Genomic DNA, 17,845 nt, shown 5'->3' on the forward strand with positions numbered 1-17,845 from the left:
ACAGAGTATTACATTTCTTAAAGTCAAATTTCTTATACAAAAATACAAAAAATGGGTTATAAAAGCCAAATTTTATAGTCCTTTATAAGTCTGCTTACCTTAGTACCACCAACACCTCCAGTTATCAGTTCATCCTCTACAGGGTTAAATAACATAAACAGCACAGAGCTCAGATCACCACTGATACTACATGTCTCATCAAAATGTTGGTTCAAAACCTAACAAAAAGTTTAGAATAAAGTCTATATAGACAATACACAGCCCAGGTCACTACTGAAACTGCATGTCTCATCGAAAGGTTGGTTCAAAACCTGACAAAAAGAATTTATAATAAAGACTATATAAACAGTGCACAGCCCAAGTCACCACTGATACGGCATGTCTCATCAAAATGTTGGTTCAAAACCTGACAGAAAGAATTTATAATAGTCTTTATAAACAGTACACAGCCCAGGCCACCATTGATACTACACATCTCATCAAAATGCTGTTTCAAAACCTGACAGAAAAAATAATTCACAGCTATTGAGAGTCTAGTAGTAAAAAAACATTCATCGAAAATTTAATTCAGAATTCAGACACAGAAGATTTTTTCCCTACAGGCAAGACTCATTAGAAAAGTTCCTTGTAATCATTATCTTATCGTAACTTTAACAGTGAATGCAGGCCCATGGTCAGGGGTTTCATGAGTTATGGCAACCAACTAGAAACAAAAGCAAAGAAAATGAGCCTAAAATTAGTTCAGAAAATTTTGCTGAATTTCTAAGCTAGGAACCCCTTAAATTAATTCTGGTTACAAGGCTGGAATGTTGTTTCATGTTATAATTATATATTTAGGTTTGTTTTGCTATCTGAAGAAATTCAAGAATTACAGATTTGTGAACATTTGTTGCCTCTGGATTGTGGCATGATTCTGTCCATCTATTTTTAGTATTCTGCATTTCTCTAAAAAAAGAATTTACTTAATGTTTGAATGATTTCTAGATATCATCAGATGTGCAAAACTGTAAATACACATGTATCAGTCCTGTGTGATAAATGACATCTGCATAAACTTACCCTGAGAGAGAAATCCTTCCCAAGAGCAAAGTAACAGTTATACTTCTTGGCATAGATGAGGTAGGAGATCAGTTTGTACTCATACTTAGGATATGATAATGCCCTGTGAACTAATATAAAGAAATTGGGATCAATGCTATAAAAGTAATTAATGTTATTATGACCAGTAGCATCAATTTTACTCTTAAGAATTTTTAAAATCTCCACCTGCAAGATAAATACATGTATATATATACCAGTATACAATGTATTTCCCTAAATTTATACTCTGACCACATATCAGTTGTACAATTCATACCAAGTGTTGTATATCCTCTGATTAGAGTACTTTTGTAATGGTCAAATGGGGTTATTAAAGTAATAGTACAGTGCTTATAGAAAATGTACACGTTACAAATTCTGTTATTTGGCCTGATATATACAAGTATATTGTACATATGTAAAAATCTTAGATACAATTAGTTACTACTCTATTCCATACTCTTGTTAAACAATATACTCATTTCTTACATGTACAATATCTCAATTCTCAGTTATTGTTATACTAACTTCTAACATCTCGTATCTCAATTCCATGTTCTTGTTCTACCCACCCCTAACATCAAACCATATCTTGTATCTCAATTCCAAGTTCTTGTTCTACTCCCTCCTAACACCCACCCTATCTCTCTTCCATGCTCCTGTTCTACCCACTCCTAACATCCATCCTATCTCACTTCCATGCTCCTGTTCTACCCACTCCTATCATCCATCCTATCTCTCTTCCATGTTAATGTTCTACTCACTCCTAACATCCACCATATCTCTCTTCCATGTGCATGTTCTCCTCACTCTTTACACCCACCATATTTCTCTTCCATGCTCCTGTTATACTTACTTTTAACATCCAACATTCATTGTATCTCTCTTCCATATTATCATAAAACCTTCTCCTACCATCAAGCATTAATTCCTATCATGTTTTACTTACACCTTACTTCCAACATTTCACTCTTTTATGTCCTTGATATACTTACTTCTTACATCCACCATATCTCTCTTCCATGTCGTTATTCCTTTAGTATCCAGTATAACAAATTGTCTCATTCTGTTGTTATACACCACTAAGAAAAAATATTCAAAACAGTTACAACACTGGAACATCCACCAAAATGTACAGAAGGTTTCATTATGTTTCAGCAAAAATACTTGGATTTTAACTTTGTAGTGTCTTTACACTAAAGAACTCGCTTTACTTGGAGACAACATTTGCTTGTGTGTGTCTTAAATGTATATGGAACTTACACACTTCCTGACTTCTTAAAACTGTATCATTGAATGTTTGTGTTCAGTTTCAAGTTTTCATTTTTATTACTTTTACTACATCAAAGATACGACAGAAAGACTTACATCCCATAATATCAGTATTCTTTTTTCCATGCTCATAAGTTAATCTAGGCTGCAGACCATAAGATATTGTGGTGAAATTTTCTGACACAACAGGACTGGTTTCTTCCTGGCTTTCCTCAGATGAAACTGTAGAGGCAGTCTCAGCTTTCTCCAAACTTCTTGATATCTTGACCTTGATCTTATTCAGAACAGGGTCATCAGCTGCCTCAAGATCTTCATCTTCATCAAGAGCAAACCTTTGAGATGGGTCAATTCCAAAGTCCTCTCCAATATGGATCTCATCCTGTACCTCAGTTAGATAGGTTGGAGAACTAACAACCTCATCACCTGAGGCACCTGGCTTGTGTACCATTATCTTTGAATGAAAGGTTTTTTTAACCTCAAAAAAAAAAAATGATATTTTACATGTATATTAGTTCATAAGATTTAAATCATTCTTTCTTGTTCACTATTTTTAATTATCAAGACATGAAAGGATACATCAAAAATTAGATAGTCCAATAGTACTTAAGATCCTATAAAATACATGTATTATACTGATAACACACAGAATTTCCATGCAGTTAATATGTCAAATAGCAAACTAATAAGTGAACGGGATGATTTTATACTTTCTCATTTTCATAGTTTTATTGATAGATCATTTACCCATTCAATACAGAATAATATTTAAGTTACATTGTCAAGATTACAATTAACAGAAAGACAAACACAAACATTATAAAATGACTCTAAACCTTATATTGGTCCGAATTGTATATTTGTATTATCAATAATCAATTTGTAAAGTTCAAACTGTACTACATGTACATGTAGTTCTAACATATATTGTACATTGTTACAATATCTGCTTTCATTGGATACCTACTTTCTAAATACTTTGTTTCAAAAGTGTGAAAAATGTTAACTTAGTTTTGAAAAACATTGAAAATTTAAAAAGTATCCAGTAACAAAATTTCATCAAAGCCTAATTAACACATCAATTATTTTCATACATTTTATGATTGGGTATTTATCAGTATGGATAATTTATTTTTATTCTATAAATGAAAACTGATCAATGACAGATCGAATAGTTGCACAGATCTATTTAAGGATTGTTGCCAATTGATGGTTAGATCATTGGATATAAAAGACTTTGGGCCAGTCTATGCGGAATAAACGATGAAGCGTAAGTCAACCCGAAGTCATTAATACTCCAATAATCTAAACAAAACAATTCTTATATTTTAATTTGAAAACACTAGAAAACAAAAATAAAATTAAAGAAATTGGTTTTTTTTAAATATGAAATCAACATTTTTTTTAACACAGATCAATTCTGTCATTGTCATCTATTGAATTGATAGCCCCATTTGTAATTTACATGCATGCTTTTAGTGTATTGGGATACCACTGAAGAAGTTTTGTAGTAAGGAGATATGGCTTAAATACCAAGTTAGATTATGTGAAATAGACAAATTTGGTCCATAATGCTGAACTATTCAGAATTTCCCAGAAATTAAAATATTCAAGCCTGACATGTTGCTGTTACAGAATTGAGTCATGAAGTACATTACTGGTCATGCAAGCAGCAGTTCTTATACTCACAAGTTTTTTTTATGTTTGTCATCTACTTCACAAAAGTACACAATCAATTTCTGTAGTTTGTGAGCATCAATTGAGCTTTAAAAAAGACAAGAAGATTTTCTTTGAGAAAAAAAAACTAATGGCACACTGTCGGGACTTAGGTTCATAATATGGAAGAGGAACGGTATTCTAATGTGCAAATGCGAAGCAAAATGCCACGAAATTTATTAAAAATGTTTTTTTCAACTATAGGACCGTAATTACAGTTCCACAGTTCATGACTATTAGAATTAAAGGACGACTATAACATGCATGCATGTATACAAAATTTTAGTTTAACTTTCCACTTTGCTCTCACTTTTGTCAATATTTTGTTATTGCCAGTTTCCTTCGTAATCCATTTTCATTCTTACGAGTGGTCAATGGTTCAACAAAAGAATCGTTTACAAATCCTAAAGAAAATATTTGTTTAACAGTCTTGTCAGTGTTCATATTCGTCCATATTGTTTACAAGTAGCAACCACCTGTACCCTGGCGGCAAAATAGTCAAGGGGACATAACCATATTTCCCGCGGATAAAATTTTTGAACACAACCTGGAATATCTATGAAAATGATCGTAATAATACAAAGAAAGCATTGCCTATATTAAGCGATAACAACGATTCTTATGGAACGCCGTAACTGCCGTATGTTAAAAACTTTCATTATATGATTGTATTTCAACTACTTTGACATTATACGATGGTACTTTGACATTATGGTACTTTGACATTATATGATGGTATTTTGACATTATACAATAGTACTTTGATATTATATGATGGTACTTTGTCTGATTGTAAGGACAAAAGGAATCATGGGAAATTAGGGAAAAAAAACAAAATGGAGGAATCACTTATATTGAGTGTACTAAAGAAGGTTGATTTGAAGCATGCGTTTGTACATTTTAAAAGAGAAAAGATAACGCCAAACATTGTGGGTATGCTTTCGAGACATGAATTAGAAGCTCTAGGAGTTTCAAATATAGCAGACATGATGCAGCTTCGAATTCAGTGTATTAAATATGGGACTATCAAACCACGGAAAATTCAAGGAAGTTCCGGACCTACTAAATTTGACATAGACAAATCTACACTTGAAAATTTACTTGATAATGGATTTTTGATCTCGGATGTTGCAAAGCCTTAACTTTCACCAAAACGTACAATATATCGAAAAAAAAAGTTACGGCGTTCCGTACGTTCGGACGGAGACAATACAGAGAGACAGTATTCTACTGGAAATCAAAATAGCGTTATCCAGGAACAAAGACTAGGCAGGGAAAACTGGCACACACACACAACTAAGGAATGAAATAATCAAAATAATGATTTGGAACTGTTTTTTTTACAAATTGAGGAATCTCTACAAAGTACTACACATCTGTATCAAGGTGTACAGTTTTTTGTTTGTTTTGTTTTGTTTTAATAGCAACGATGTATAATATTTTTGAGTCGGAATTTCGAGTAGTTTACAAACTGGAGCGAGAATATGATGTGCATGGTGCAATACACACACACACACACATATATAAATAGAAGGGTCTGAAAAATTCCCAACGATGTTAGAACTGTCAAATTTGCGAAAATTTCCCTCCGAGGGACTCGAACTCGTACCGCTGTGACATCTATGGCAACACCGCCTGCGCCCTAGACCACTCGGCCAGCTAGGCTATATAAAATACAGCTTTCGCTGGCCGGGTGATTCCTCCTCGTAGGATTAATCTAGGGCTGTAACTTAGTACACGATGTATGGTAGTACGGGACAGTTCATCTAGGTGTTATTATGTAGGATAGAGGATCAAATTAATGATGCATGTCACAACAAATCAATATTATACAACGTCTCAGAATGTGACGATTCTATTCACTACACTGCTCCATCGGATCAAATTGATCCAGGGAAGATATGTAAACGTGTAGAAAGGTTTGAAAAATTCCCAACGATGTTAGAACTGTCAAATTTGCGAGCAAATTTTTGGTCGTTCCCTCTGCGGGACTCGAACTCGTACCGCTGTGACATCCATGGCAACACCGCCTGCACAAAGTCCAGCGCCCTAGACCACTTGGTCAGCTAGGCTATATTAAAATATAGCTTTCGCTGGCCGGGTCATTCATCCTCGTAGGATTAATCTAGGGCTGTAACTTAGTACACGATGTATGGTAGTACGGGACAGTTCATTTAGATGTTATTATGTAGGACATCTAAATGAACTGTCCCGTACTACCATACATCGTGTACTAAGTTACAGCCCTAGATTAATCCTACGAGGAGGAATGACCCGGCCAGCGAAAGCTATATTTTTATATAGCCTCGCTGGCCGAGTGGTCTAGGGCGCTGGACTTTGTGCAGGCGGTGTGGCGGTGTGGCAACACCGCCTGCACAAAGTCCAGCGCCCTAGACCACTCGGCCAGCTAGGCCGCCTGCACTAAATCCAGCGCCCTAGACCACTCGATAGCCTAGCTGGTGGAGTGGTCTAGGGCGCTGGATTTAGTACAGGCGCAATATAGCCTAGCTGGTCGAGTGGTCTAGGGCGCTGGATTTAGTGCAGGCGGTGTTGCCATAGATGTCACAGCGGTACGAGTTCGAGTCCCGCGGAGGGAACGACCAAAAATTTGCATCGCAAATTTGACAGTTCTAACATCGTTGGAAATTTTTCAGACCCTTCTATAAGTTTACGTTATCTGCCCTTCAATCAATTTGAAGACGTTGTATATATATATATGTGTGTGTGTGTGTTTTATATGTTTCTGGAAAATTGAAGTAGCAGACTTTATAAAAACCAGACAGGAGGTGATTCATGCATGTCAAAACCCACCAAATTCACTTTTATTTCTTATTCAGAATCAGTCACTGACCACTTATAGTCTTGGTTTTTCATTGGGATGTTGCGCTTTTGGGGTAAAATCATTATAGATTGTACACGATATTAACACTTTGCAAGAGTTATTGCTCTTGATTAACAAATAAGCTTACTGTGTACTGTATAATTTAGAATATCGTCCTAATACATCCTCCGTATTGATAAATGGGATAAATTGTATATATATAAATGAGTTGTTTATATCACAGGTACTTGGGGTCGGGATTTTTTTCGTAAAAAAAAACAAAAACAAAAACAATTACGAAATCATGTGTTATAACAGCAAATGTTGCACTTATACTATCCATATGATGTTTTCTGGTATATGGGGGTCGACTGGTATAAAGGACGCCTATGTACCATTTGACCCCCATATACCAGAGAACTTCATAAGGATAGTACAAGTGCAATATTTGCTGTTATAACAGATGATTTCGTAATTTTTTTTCTTCTTTTACGAAAAAAAAAATCCCGACCCCAAGTACCTGTAGTTTATATTTATTTCTCATAGAGTGGGCAACTTTAACTTGAGTGCAAGCAAAATGATCAAATTTTAAGTTTTCGTTATCAAACAAATATAAGGTAAGATTAGCGCACCTAATGAGATGAGGGCGCGGGTCCACAAGAGAAAAATATTCGAAAAGGAATATAGCTCAATGTACAATATTAGTCTAATTTGTCAACTCAACTGAAAACGATTAATATTTTCTGATTTTTTTGTGTGTGTAAAACAATTTTGGATTTACTCAATTCCGTTTTTAATCCCCTAACATAGGTTTTTCTTTCGGTTATATGTTTAGCATTTTTTATGCTTGGTTCACAAAACAAAAACAAACATACACGCACACACGCACACGCACACACACACAAATTAGAACAAAAACAATAGGAGGCAAAATCAAATATTTAAAGAATAACAATCAACAGGAACAACCCATTCAAAACATGAAACAAAACAAAACAAAAAAACGCAGTTGAGCTGCAAATTTTCAGTTTAAACAAAAGGGCTTATAAGGACATTTTCGAACTAAATAGATAATTTGTGTACAGTATATTCACATACTTCTGTTGGTCAGGTCACGGGAAAGGTCCCTATGGCCAGGTCATGAGGTTATGATTACATTTAACACCTTCCAAATGACATGAACCGTCCAAACAAGTCACCATTGACCAACTAAACCAAGATGGACAGAACGTATCTGATTGTTTGGATATTAGCTATTGTAGTGTTCAGTAATGGGACGGAATCCGATGACATGACCTCCCTGACAAACATGGTCCAGGAAATGAAAGAAGAAATTATTAATTTGAAAGCAACACTGTCTCTAGGCTTTACAAATGTCTGCCCCCTAATTGCTGCTAGAAGTAAGTATTAGTATAACAGGGAATCGGGAATCTTTTCCGGGTAGACAATTTACCTACATGTTGCTTCTTTTCGGTACTAGTTTCCTAGATTGGTTTCGACCACTCCTCTTTTGTTCTCGAGAACAAAATTTCCGTCTGATTCGGCTGATTAAAAATCGTATTTTTGTCAGTTTCTGGGGCCAATCTTATTAATATCGCAAAGGAATGCCTAATATTACCATCTGATAAAATAATCTTTTCGTGTAGCAGTATAGGGAAATGTATAGAGAAAATATGGGGTAGTCGGTACCATGCGTGCCCCGAGTGCCTGTGGATTTTGAAAGGGATTATGTAATCTCCAATTAATGTTGTTGTGTAATCAAGATCAAGAGTTCCTGATCATCTGGAACGAAATCTGGTTTCTCTAGTATTTTACTTCGCAGATTTGGAAGTAAACCACACACCATTGCGATAATAATTTTTTTAGCATCAGCCGGAGTTAAATTCATGATTAAAAATCTATGTAGTTAATTAATTAATTATTTTCTGTTCTTTTCTGCGTAATTTTGTTGGCAAAAATTTTGAATGAACTTTATCAGGCAGTAGCTGCCGTTAGGCAAAAAAGCTTTTGCCTGCACTAAATTTTGCCAATATCCAGGAGAGGCATAAATGATGCTCTAAAACCCTATCTCCGCGGAGCTTCCGGGGGGGGGGGGTGGCTTCTCCCCCACACCCCCTGCCCTAATGTTGCCTACACTTAACACTTCAATTTGGCCTCAGCTACGCGCCTGTTTATTATTGTTTTAAACCCCACTCGCTAATAAAATAGTTTTCATGCCTTTGTAATAAGTCAAGTACTGATAATGCGGATCGTCGGTCTTACTACAGGGGATTAATTAAAAGATTTTTGAGTAAAATATGTACCGTTTTATAACTGAAATCGACGTGTTTACCTTGTCAAAACTTTAATATGACCGTTTTTACTGTTAGAAAAGAAAAGAAAAAAAAATTCAGTCACTTTTAATTGATCAATAAACAAGCTTCAAACCACGCCCCATTTTACCGGACTACTTTTTCCGGTCTGAAACAAGGCGTGTGTATATTTTGGAATAAATCAATATGAATTCATCCTAGCTTTTGCCAAAATATTAAATTACATGCAATGTAACAAATATCTGAATACATCACGTAAATCGAACCGAACTTTTTTTTATACGAGATATTATATTCAGATATTAGTTACATTCCTTAAAAATGAACATTGTATACTTCTCTTCCAACTATTAGCTAAACCAAAGGACTGTAAAGACCACCAGATACTAGGACGAAATACTTCGGGAGTGTACAACGTGTACCTCCCTGATACAAAAGGTGGAGACAGAATAAAGGTTTACTGCGACATGAATACCGAAGGAGGGGGCTGGACGGTAAGTTCATAGTTAAACTTTGTATTCCCCCATTTAAGAAAGGTCCAGTCCCCAAACTCCCCATATAACCAAGTGACCCTATTTCCGTAAAATCAAGCCTATGCCTGGTCTTTGTCCTTGAATTACATTCTTTTGATTTCCGCTAGAATCTTGATTACTCTTTCTAAATTTAAATGATAGCATAATACACAATTAAAATTACCATATGTTTCTACCAATTTCTGAGTTTCAAACAAAAAGAATGTCGACAGGAAAAGCAGTCATAACTGATTTACCAGACATCTTGACAGGTGATACAGATGAGACAGAATGGAAAACAAGATTTTTACACAGGTTGGCAAAATTACGAGAATGGTTTTGGAAACATAACAGGCGAGCACTGGCTTGGTTAGTAAAGCGAATTGAAATAATTGTTTTTAATTGATAATTTGCACTATTTATTTGTAAATATTCAGTGTTCGTTTTTCAACACTAAAATCCTTGATCGCTGTCTACAAATGCCCAATTTACAAGCCACTATTCGTTAGGATTGTACACTGAATTATGAATATAAGTACATTGTAAAGTGGACCCTTGTAGATTTATTTCACGGATCTGTTAATTTCCTGTTTAACAAAATCACAATGGATTCTATTTTACCCTTTTTGTCGGTCCTTGAATACCATGAGTCATAAGAAGTACAGTTTGTTAAACATGTGTTTATACAGTGTAAAACCAGCATAGTGTCGTTGTCTATATATACTTTTCTCTGTATTCAGTGGTGTTTAGTATTTGTTTTGAGCATCGACCACTAGGTGATTCAGGTAACTTTTTGTTTAACATTTGTTTATTTATTCTTTGATGTTTGTGTTCCCACTAGTATCAACACTTGATAGATTGAAATTTTAACGGACATCGAGGGTAGATTTGTAGAAATAAAAGTTTGATTTCAGAGTCAATCTTCATGGTTGTAGGTAATAAAAACATTCACGCCGTAAGCAGTAACGGTGAATACGAGTTACTTGTGGTGCTGACAGACTTCCAACATAACACAAAGAAAGCACGGTACAGCTCGTTTAGTGTGAAAGGGAGCGGGGACGACTATCAACTAGATGTTTCTGGATATTCCGGAGACGCAGGTGCTCAATTAAGCATTTATTTACCGTATTTCTGTATATAGCCTTGTAGTAATCCGATTAAATCAGTTCCATTTGACATACAGAAAATGTTCCAATCTAATACTTAACCTTCCACCTTCCCAAGGTTTTAAACTTCCGAACGGAAAGAATGTAGGCTTAAAACGATGTACAATGGTCCTTACAAAGATATAGGAAAATACCATGGAGTACAAGTATCTTAAGAATGTTGATCTATCAACATATATTTACTTTGTTAATCAATGATATAAATAAATTTTACAAGCTCGCTGTATACTGAATTTCATACGAAACTAAAAAGTCAAGGTCGATGCTTTATCCGCATGAAATATTCCTTGTGATGAATTTGTTCGAGTTCAATTCGCCAAATATATACACGCCCGAAATACACATAAGTTTTAACCATGTATTTCTTCCCTGTACTGTTGTAGGTGATTCCCTAGGATTTGACCACAATGGGCACGCTTTCTCCACAGCTGACCATGACGTTGATGGCGCTGATAAGGTCAACTGTGCTCAGAAACACCATGGCGGTTATTGGTACAGCAGTTGTTTTAAATCTAACATCAACGGCCAGTGGGGCAAAGCAGGTGAACAGGGAATCGTCTGGGGCAGTTTTAAAAACTGGGAAATGTATGTCCTTAAAGAGACCACGATGATGATTAGACCAGTGCTACACTGATACCACTCACAGCATCAACCACGGATATAAGACTTGAACAATAGTTTTAGCCATATTTAAATTCTTTACATCAGTTTACGCGCGTCAAATTGAACACAATAAACATGCAACTTAAAAACAAAATATGACAATTTTGATTCATATTCACTTTGGTAGGAAATCAGATATACCACATCCTGATTTCTATTTACAATTTATCTTTATATGATTACATTGTATATATAATTGACTTATTTTAAGGTATCGGCTTTAACACGTCCGTGGATCAAATGTTTCACACCCTAATCATGAAAATATATAACCCTTTGTTTGCTGGAAAGGGAATAACGAAAAGTTGCAAATTTACTAGATATATGACAACACTCCTTCATCTAACACGCCTAGTATCAAATAGCACATAACAATTGCCATTCTACACATGCCTCAACATGCTACCCGACTTTATTCTGAATTTAAAGAGCTACAAGTTTACAAGGAAATTTAAAATGAATATAATGTTTATATTTCCTAGCCATGCATCATTTCCGACTACTATGGAACGCACTTGATCGAATTTATAGGGCGGTATTTATTTTTAAGTGGTATTTAAATAGAGACATGATTTGTGGTTACATTTAGTGGTAAGGAGAAAAAACTTCCGGGTCTACTAGAACGAAATGATGTCTTAGTATGGTACGTACCTTGAATATATTTTTTTTGGATACGGGCAACACAATTAACAGAAGGTTAATTCAGAGACATATTAAGGCAGATCAAACCTATTACACGAAACATTATTTTCTGTCATCTTGCAAAATCATGCATATTTTCAGTTAACTAATAGTGTTTAAGTGATGTAAAAATTAATGATATAATCAAAGTATTTTATAAGAACTCTTTACAAAAAAAAAAAAAAAAAAAAAAAAAAAATGGTAAAATTACCAATATGAATTAAAAAAAAACTTTCAAAGGGGGGTAATTGGCGGGAACATGTTCTATAGAAATGTAAAGGGAATTTTAGTTTTTTTTTTAATATTACAAGACCCCCACCCGCGAATTTCTTTTTGAAATACAAAAGAATGTTAGTTAATAGTTGTTTATATACATATATAAAAAATTTGAGCTACCGGTTTTTAAAAGTACAAGAAATATTGAAAATTCCCTACAGAACCCATATCAATTTGTTGTAAAAATCCCTTTTTAAGGCTCAATTTTCTCGAAATTAAGTTCGGCAAACTATTTTTTTACTATGCTCATTCAAGGTCATCTTTGAGAAAAACTATGAAGATCTATCAACTAGAAATATTATGTGATCTATCTTTAACTCTAGACTTGCTACAAGTCCCACTCTTTATATTAAAGAATATATGAAAAAGTTTATTGATTGCATGTACCCCTCTGATAGCAAATCTACTAATTAATTCGGAAGAGAGGTTCACAGAAATTAGTAGTGGTGTTATGAGAGAGGTTAATTACATAGATTTTTATGTCATATATATATAATAAAGAGAGTCTTGTAGCAAGCTACTTTTAACTCGAACAAAGACTATATACGTGCACAATGTAGACAACATAAAATACAATTTCATATAGTCCATGAGCAACGAACCTCCTCCGAGAGATTTTTACAGGCATATAAATGTTGATAGAAATGTATATTAAAACATAAATCCGCCTGTTTGCCAAAAAAAAAAAAAAAAAAAAATACGTGCAGCGTTGTCATGGAAACCAAGATCTATAAGTAGGCTACAAGGTCATTTTCATTTTAGGAACATTTTGCATCAATCTGTATAAAACAACTTGTTTTCGTTAATACAAATGGCATTAATAAAAGAAAGCGAATATATTCCTCCTTACTATTAGGATACAAAAAGTTGCTTACCTTTTGAATAAGTGGTCTAAAAATCAATTTTCTTCAACCCTCCTTATAAATCGTCGAATAGAGGCCAATGTTTTGATTTATTTGGCTAATATATATTAAAAGTGAAAAAAAAAATGAATAATTATGATAAAATTATATCTAATAAAAACTTTTAAAGGGCAGAAAATGACTTATTTTTGTTCAAAATTATTTGTGACCACAAAACCTGAAAAGGGGCTATTTTCAGATTTAAAAAAAATGCAATGACACGGTTTAGTCTTTTTGTTATGCCCGAATTGTGTGTTTATTTTTCTAACAATGATCATATACAGCACAATTAAAATGAACTATATAAATATTTATTGATAAAACCTTACATTATTCACTAGTAATTTTTGATAAATTTTCATTTCGACACACCATGACAGATTCACACAAATATTCACGCCAATGTAACCCCAAGGTTTTTAGCATATTTCTTTATAGCTGCAATTAAATTAATTTTAGAAATTTCTATTAATACTTGATAATTTTCGGTTTTTGTGGAATTTCTCATTAAAACATTTATCAACATGTTATTAAATGTTTATCAATATCAATAAATGGGGAATAAATTTCACAACGGCTTGCATAAGTCTTGACTGTACCCTAATCAGCATTCCTACGTTGGCCCAACGTTGGTTCAACGGAGTCATTTACATTGGGCCAACTTGGGGTACCCAATGTTAACCCAACGTTGTAAGTGCAAAGAGAGCCAACGTTGACCTAATGATGGCCCAATAGTCTAACTTTGGCCCAACGTGATGCCAATATTGACTCAACGAATATCCAATGTTGGCCCAACATAAACCCAACGTTTACCCAGCCCATTGACCCGACAATTGTATTCCTTGATATTAGTACGTGGGCTGAAATAACACCCCCGTGCACCCCCACTCATCAACCAAAATATGATTTTCAGGTACCCTTACACCTCCCATTTAAGAATACAAAAACAAATTCACTGAAGCATTCTTGTATTTTTCAACTACATTTTATACCTCGTTGAGGCAAAAATCCATTTTTTGAGTATTTTGATTCTACAAACTTCTTTTTTCTTCAAAACGAAGTAAACTTACATATGTATGTATCATCATGTAGCCCAATGTCTCAGCTTTGCAATGGTACCAATACCGTTGGAGTAACACTTAGGGTTTTGGGTAAAATAAAGAAATGTACCCCTACCCCGCCGAAAAATCGCTTAAATTGGCATATTTTTCAATGTCAAAACCCCTAGAGTATTTATTTGGTATCATTCGATAGATAATTTTATTTTCTACATAAATAAACCACAAAAAAACCAACTAATTTTCAAGAAAGATTTAAAAAAAAAAGGTAAAAATACTACCCCTACCCCCAGAAAACAGAATTCTCATTCACATCATACCAACAGTGTAGAACTCATATTTTAAGCTTTCACAATTAAGATAAAGATGTAAAAAAAACAAATCTGATCAATTCGGGCCCTTATTTATTCCTTTTAGGATGACAATTGCTCTAAAATCAGAAAAATGGGAAATTTCAGAATTTTAGAATTTTCTTTTATATCACCCGTTATTGTCTTTTTTTCTTAAGAATACCGTAATTTAAACAAGCTTTTCTGTGATACAGCACATTAATATTATGTCTAAGCTTCAAAAGTAACCTAAACAACACATCTTTGAACTTTTTCATGTCATGTTAGGTGGGAAAATGCCACCCCTACCCATAGAAAAAAATGCCTCATCCTGAACTTAAATGTTAATTTTTGGCAAATAAAGGGTGTACAATAGATATGTTGGGTTCTTTTGTCTTAATTGGCGATGTATCTAATATATCTTTTCATTTCAGGCGCCATTTTATCAGTTTCAATGTAACAATTATGAGTTTTTCATAAAAAGGGGAATTTTCTGAGTTAATATTTTCTTCAATTTCACATATAATTGTCATTTTTTTCAAATACCATACTTCAAACAAGCTTTTGTATATTCAAACACAATTATATAGTTTCTTAGCTTTCTAATGAGTCCGAGTAATAAACATTTGATCTTTTCCAAGACCAATTAGGTGAAAAATAGACACCCCTACGCATGAGAGGAATACCTCAACATGGACCAAAATGTTAATTTTAAGCATATAATCAATGCAAAAATAGACATGTTGGGTACTTATGTTTTATATATCGATGTATTGAACATATGGTCTCATTTCAGGCGAGATTTTTTTTTAATTTGATGCTGACAATAATGAGTTTTTCATAAAATGGGGAATTTTCGGAATTTCATATTTTCTTCCATCTAACATGTAATGGGTATTGTTTTTCAAGTTACCTACTTCGAACAAGCTTTTGTGTATTCAAACACATTAATGGAGCAACTTACCATTCTAATGAGCCAAGGCAATGCATACTTTAATGTATTCCAGGCCATTTGGCGAAAGAATGGTACCCCTTAACCACTATAATCTGCCCCAATGTAGAAGAAAATGATCGTTTATAGCATACATGAATAGTACACAATGCCTATATTGCATTTATTATGCAGATCTTGTATCAATCATATTGTCAAGCAAATTTGTTGTTATTGTCCAGAGGAAGACAAATTATTAAAAAAGGAAATTTTTAAGAATAAAACAGATTTTCAAGCATTTTCGAAAGTAAATTGTATATTTTTGTTTCAGATATCACAGTTTTAACAACATTTGATTATTTTTATACATATAAGGATAAGGTTTCAAAGAAGCAGCTACGATGAATGACTGGCATATATGTATCCAACGCCATTTTAAAAATGATAATCTAATATATACGAATTGTTTTTTTTTATGGAAATTTTGGTTTAGTATGAGGTACCATTTTTTCGCTTAAATGACCTGGAATATATTAAAGTATGCATTGCCTTGGCTCATTAGAAAAGTAAGTTGCTCCATTAATGTGTCTGAATATACAAAAGCTTGTTTGAAGTATGGTACTTGAAAAACAATACCCATTACAGATGAGATGGAAGAAAATATGAAATTCCAAAAATTCCCCATTTTATGAAAAACTCATTATTGTCAGCTTCAAACTAAAAAAAGTACTCGCCTGAAATGAGACCATATGTTTAATACATCGATATATAAAACACAAGTACCCAGCATGTCTTTTTTGCGTCGATAATATGCTAAAAAATAACATTTTGGTCTATGTTGAGGTGGCAATTTTTCACCTAACTGGTCTTGGAAAAGTTCAAATATTTATTACTCGGGCTCATTAGAATGCTAGAACACTTTTATAATTGTGTTTGAATATACAAAAGCTTGTTTGAAGTACGGTATTTGAAAAAAATGCCAATTATTGGTGAAATTTAAGAAAATATTAAATTCCGAAAATTCCCTTTTTATGAAAAACTCATTATTGTTACATTAAAACTGATAAAATAGCGCCTCAAATGAAAAGATGTGTTAGAAAAGAACCCAACATGCCTATTGTACACCCTTAATTTGCCAAAATTATCCCTTAAGTTCATGTTGAGGCATTTTTTTTTTTCATGGGTAGGGGTGGCATTTTCCCGCCTAACATGACATGAAAACGTACAAATATGTATTGTTCAGGCTAATTTTGAAGCTTAGACATAATATTAATGTTCTGTATCACATAAAAGCTTGTTTAAACTATGGTATTCTGAAAAAAAGACAATAACGGGTGATTTAAAAGAAAATTCTGAAATTCTGAAATTTCCCATTTTTTCGAGTTTAAAGTAATTGTCACCCTAAAAGGAATAACTAAGCGCCTGAATTGTTCAGATTTGTGTTTTTTACATCTTTATCTTAATTTAAAAAATATGAGTTTATTACTGTTGGTATGATGTGAATGAGAATTCTGTTTGATACTGTGACCAGTTTTCTGGGGGTAGGGGTAATATTTTTACCATTTTGGAAAAAAATCTTTCTTGAAAATTAGTTTTATGTGGTATATTTACGTAGAAAATAAAATTATCTATCGAATGATACCAAATTTGAGACGCTTCAGTTGAGCAATAACTTGTAGAGTAGAATTTATCTGACTTTTACGGAAAATTCGAAAATCACATTTTTTGCATTTTTGGATAAATTCTGACTACGAAAATCGGCAAAATTTATCAAAAGGACCCCAGAATTATGAATTGTGATAATACTAAACAGAAAATACCAAATAAGCCATTTTTTTACTGAAGCATAAATACTCCAGGGGTTTTGACATTTCATTTCCTCGCCTTTGACTATCCCATTCACTGTATCGTTTGCAGGTTCCAGTAGCTGTAAAAGTTGATTCCTGACTTGGTTTCTTTGTGGTGGCTCATCTTTACATTCACATTCACTATTTATAAGGAGTGCAGTCAAGTTTTGGCGTACAAGATCTAGATTTGACTAGAAAATGTTTCTGCATATGGCTTCGGTTTTAGTCGGCATCCCATACATTCAACGATGGCACATGTGGTTGATGCTTAAGGTAGAAGCT

The 17,845-nt window shown here is 33.8% G+C and overlaps 3 protein-coding genes across 15 annotated transcripts in view; 2 read left to right on the top strand and 1 right to left on the bottom strand.

The window, feature by feature from the left end:
* The window catches only part of LOC148627146 (uncharacterized), a 44,717-nt gene extending 40,169 nt beyond the window's left edge, over window positions 1–4,548 (bottom strand). For 6 of the 9 annotated variants that reach the window (XM_088568493.1, XM_088568534.1, XM_088568523.1 and 3 more), the window contains exons 1-5: window positions 4,376–4,548; window positions 2,449–2,827; window positions 2,076–2,162; window positions 1,060–1,169; window positions 99–218 (exon numbers count right to left, since the gene is read on the bottom strand). In XM_088568493.1, the coding sequence (XP_088424619.1) occupies window positions 99–218; window positions 1,060–1,169; window positions 2,076–2,162; window positions 2,449–2,800 (669 nt within the window). In that variant the 5' untranslated portion in view covers window positions 2,801–2,827; window positions 4,376–4,548. Of the gene's footprint in view, window positions 1–98; window positions 219–1,059; window positions 1,170–2,075; window positions 2,163–2,448; window positions 2,828–4,038; window positions 4,114–4,375 lie in introns of all 9 variants that reach the window. The other 3 variants (XM_088568465.1, XM_088568475.1, XM_088568514.1) reach the window with 3 other exon arrangements.
* A 3,429-nt stretch (window positions 4,549–7,977) lies between these two features.
* LOC148627147 (ficolin-1-like) lies at window positions 7,978–10,967 on the top strand. Its single transcript, XM_088568656.1, has 4 exons — window positions 7,978–8,286; window positions 9,553–9,692; window positions 9,983–10,079; window positions 10,646–10,967. Exons 1-4 carry the CDS (start codon window positions 8,106–8,108, stop codon window positions 10,849–10,851), a joined length of 624 nt encoding a protein of 207 aa, XP_088424782.1. The 5' UTR covers window positions 7,978–8,105; the 3' UTR covers window positions 10,852–10,967.
* A 569-nt stretch (window positions 10,968–11,536) lies between these two features.
* Window positions 11,537–17,845, top strand: part of LOC148627148 (plexin-A4-like) — a 219,591-nt gene continuing 213,282 nt past the window's right edge. For 2 of the 5 annotated variants that reach the window (XM_088568591.1, XM_088568599.1), the window contains exon 1: window positions 11,537–12,182. The gene's annotated coding sequence lies outside the window, so the exon portion shown is untranslated. The remainder of the gene's footprint in view (window positions 12,183–17,845) is intronic. The other 3 variants (XM_088568559.1, XM_088568581.1, XM_088568575.1) reach the window with 3 other exon arrangements.

This window comes from Perna viridis, chromosome 1 (genome assembly GCF_037379345.1).
Source record: "Perna viridis isolate PV_CMFRI_1.1 ecotype Kerala chromosome 1, ASM3737934v1, whole genome shotgun sequence".
Taxonomy (NCBI): domain Eukaryota; kingdom Metazoa; phylum Mollusca; class Bivalvia; order Mytilida; family Mytilidae; genus Perna; species Perna viridis.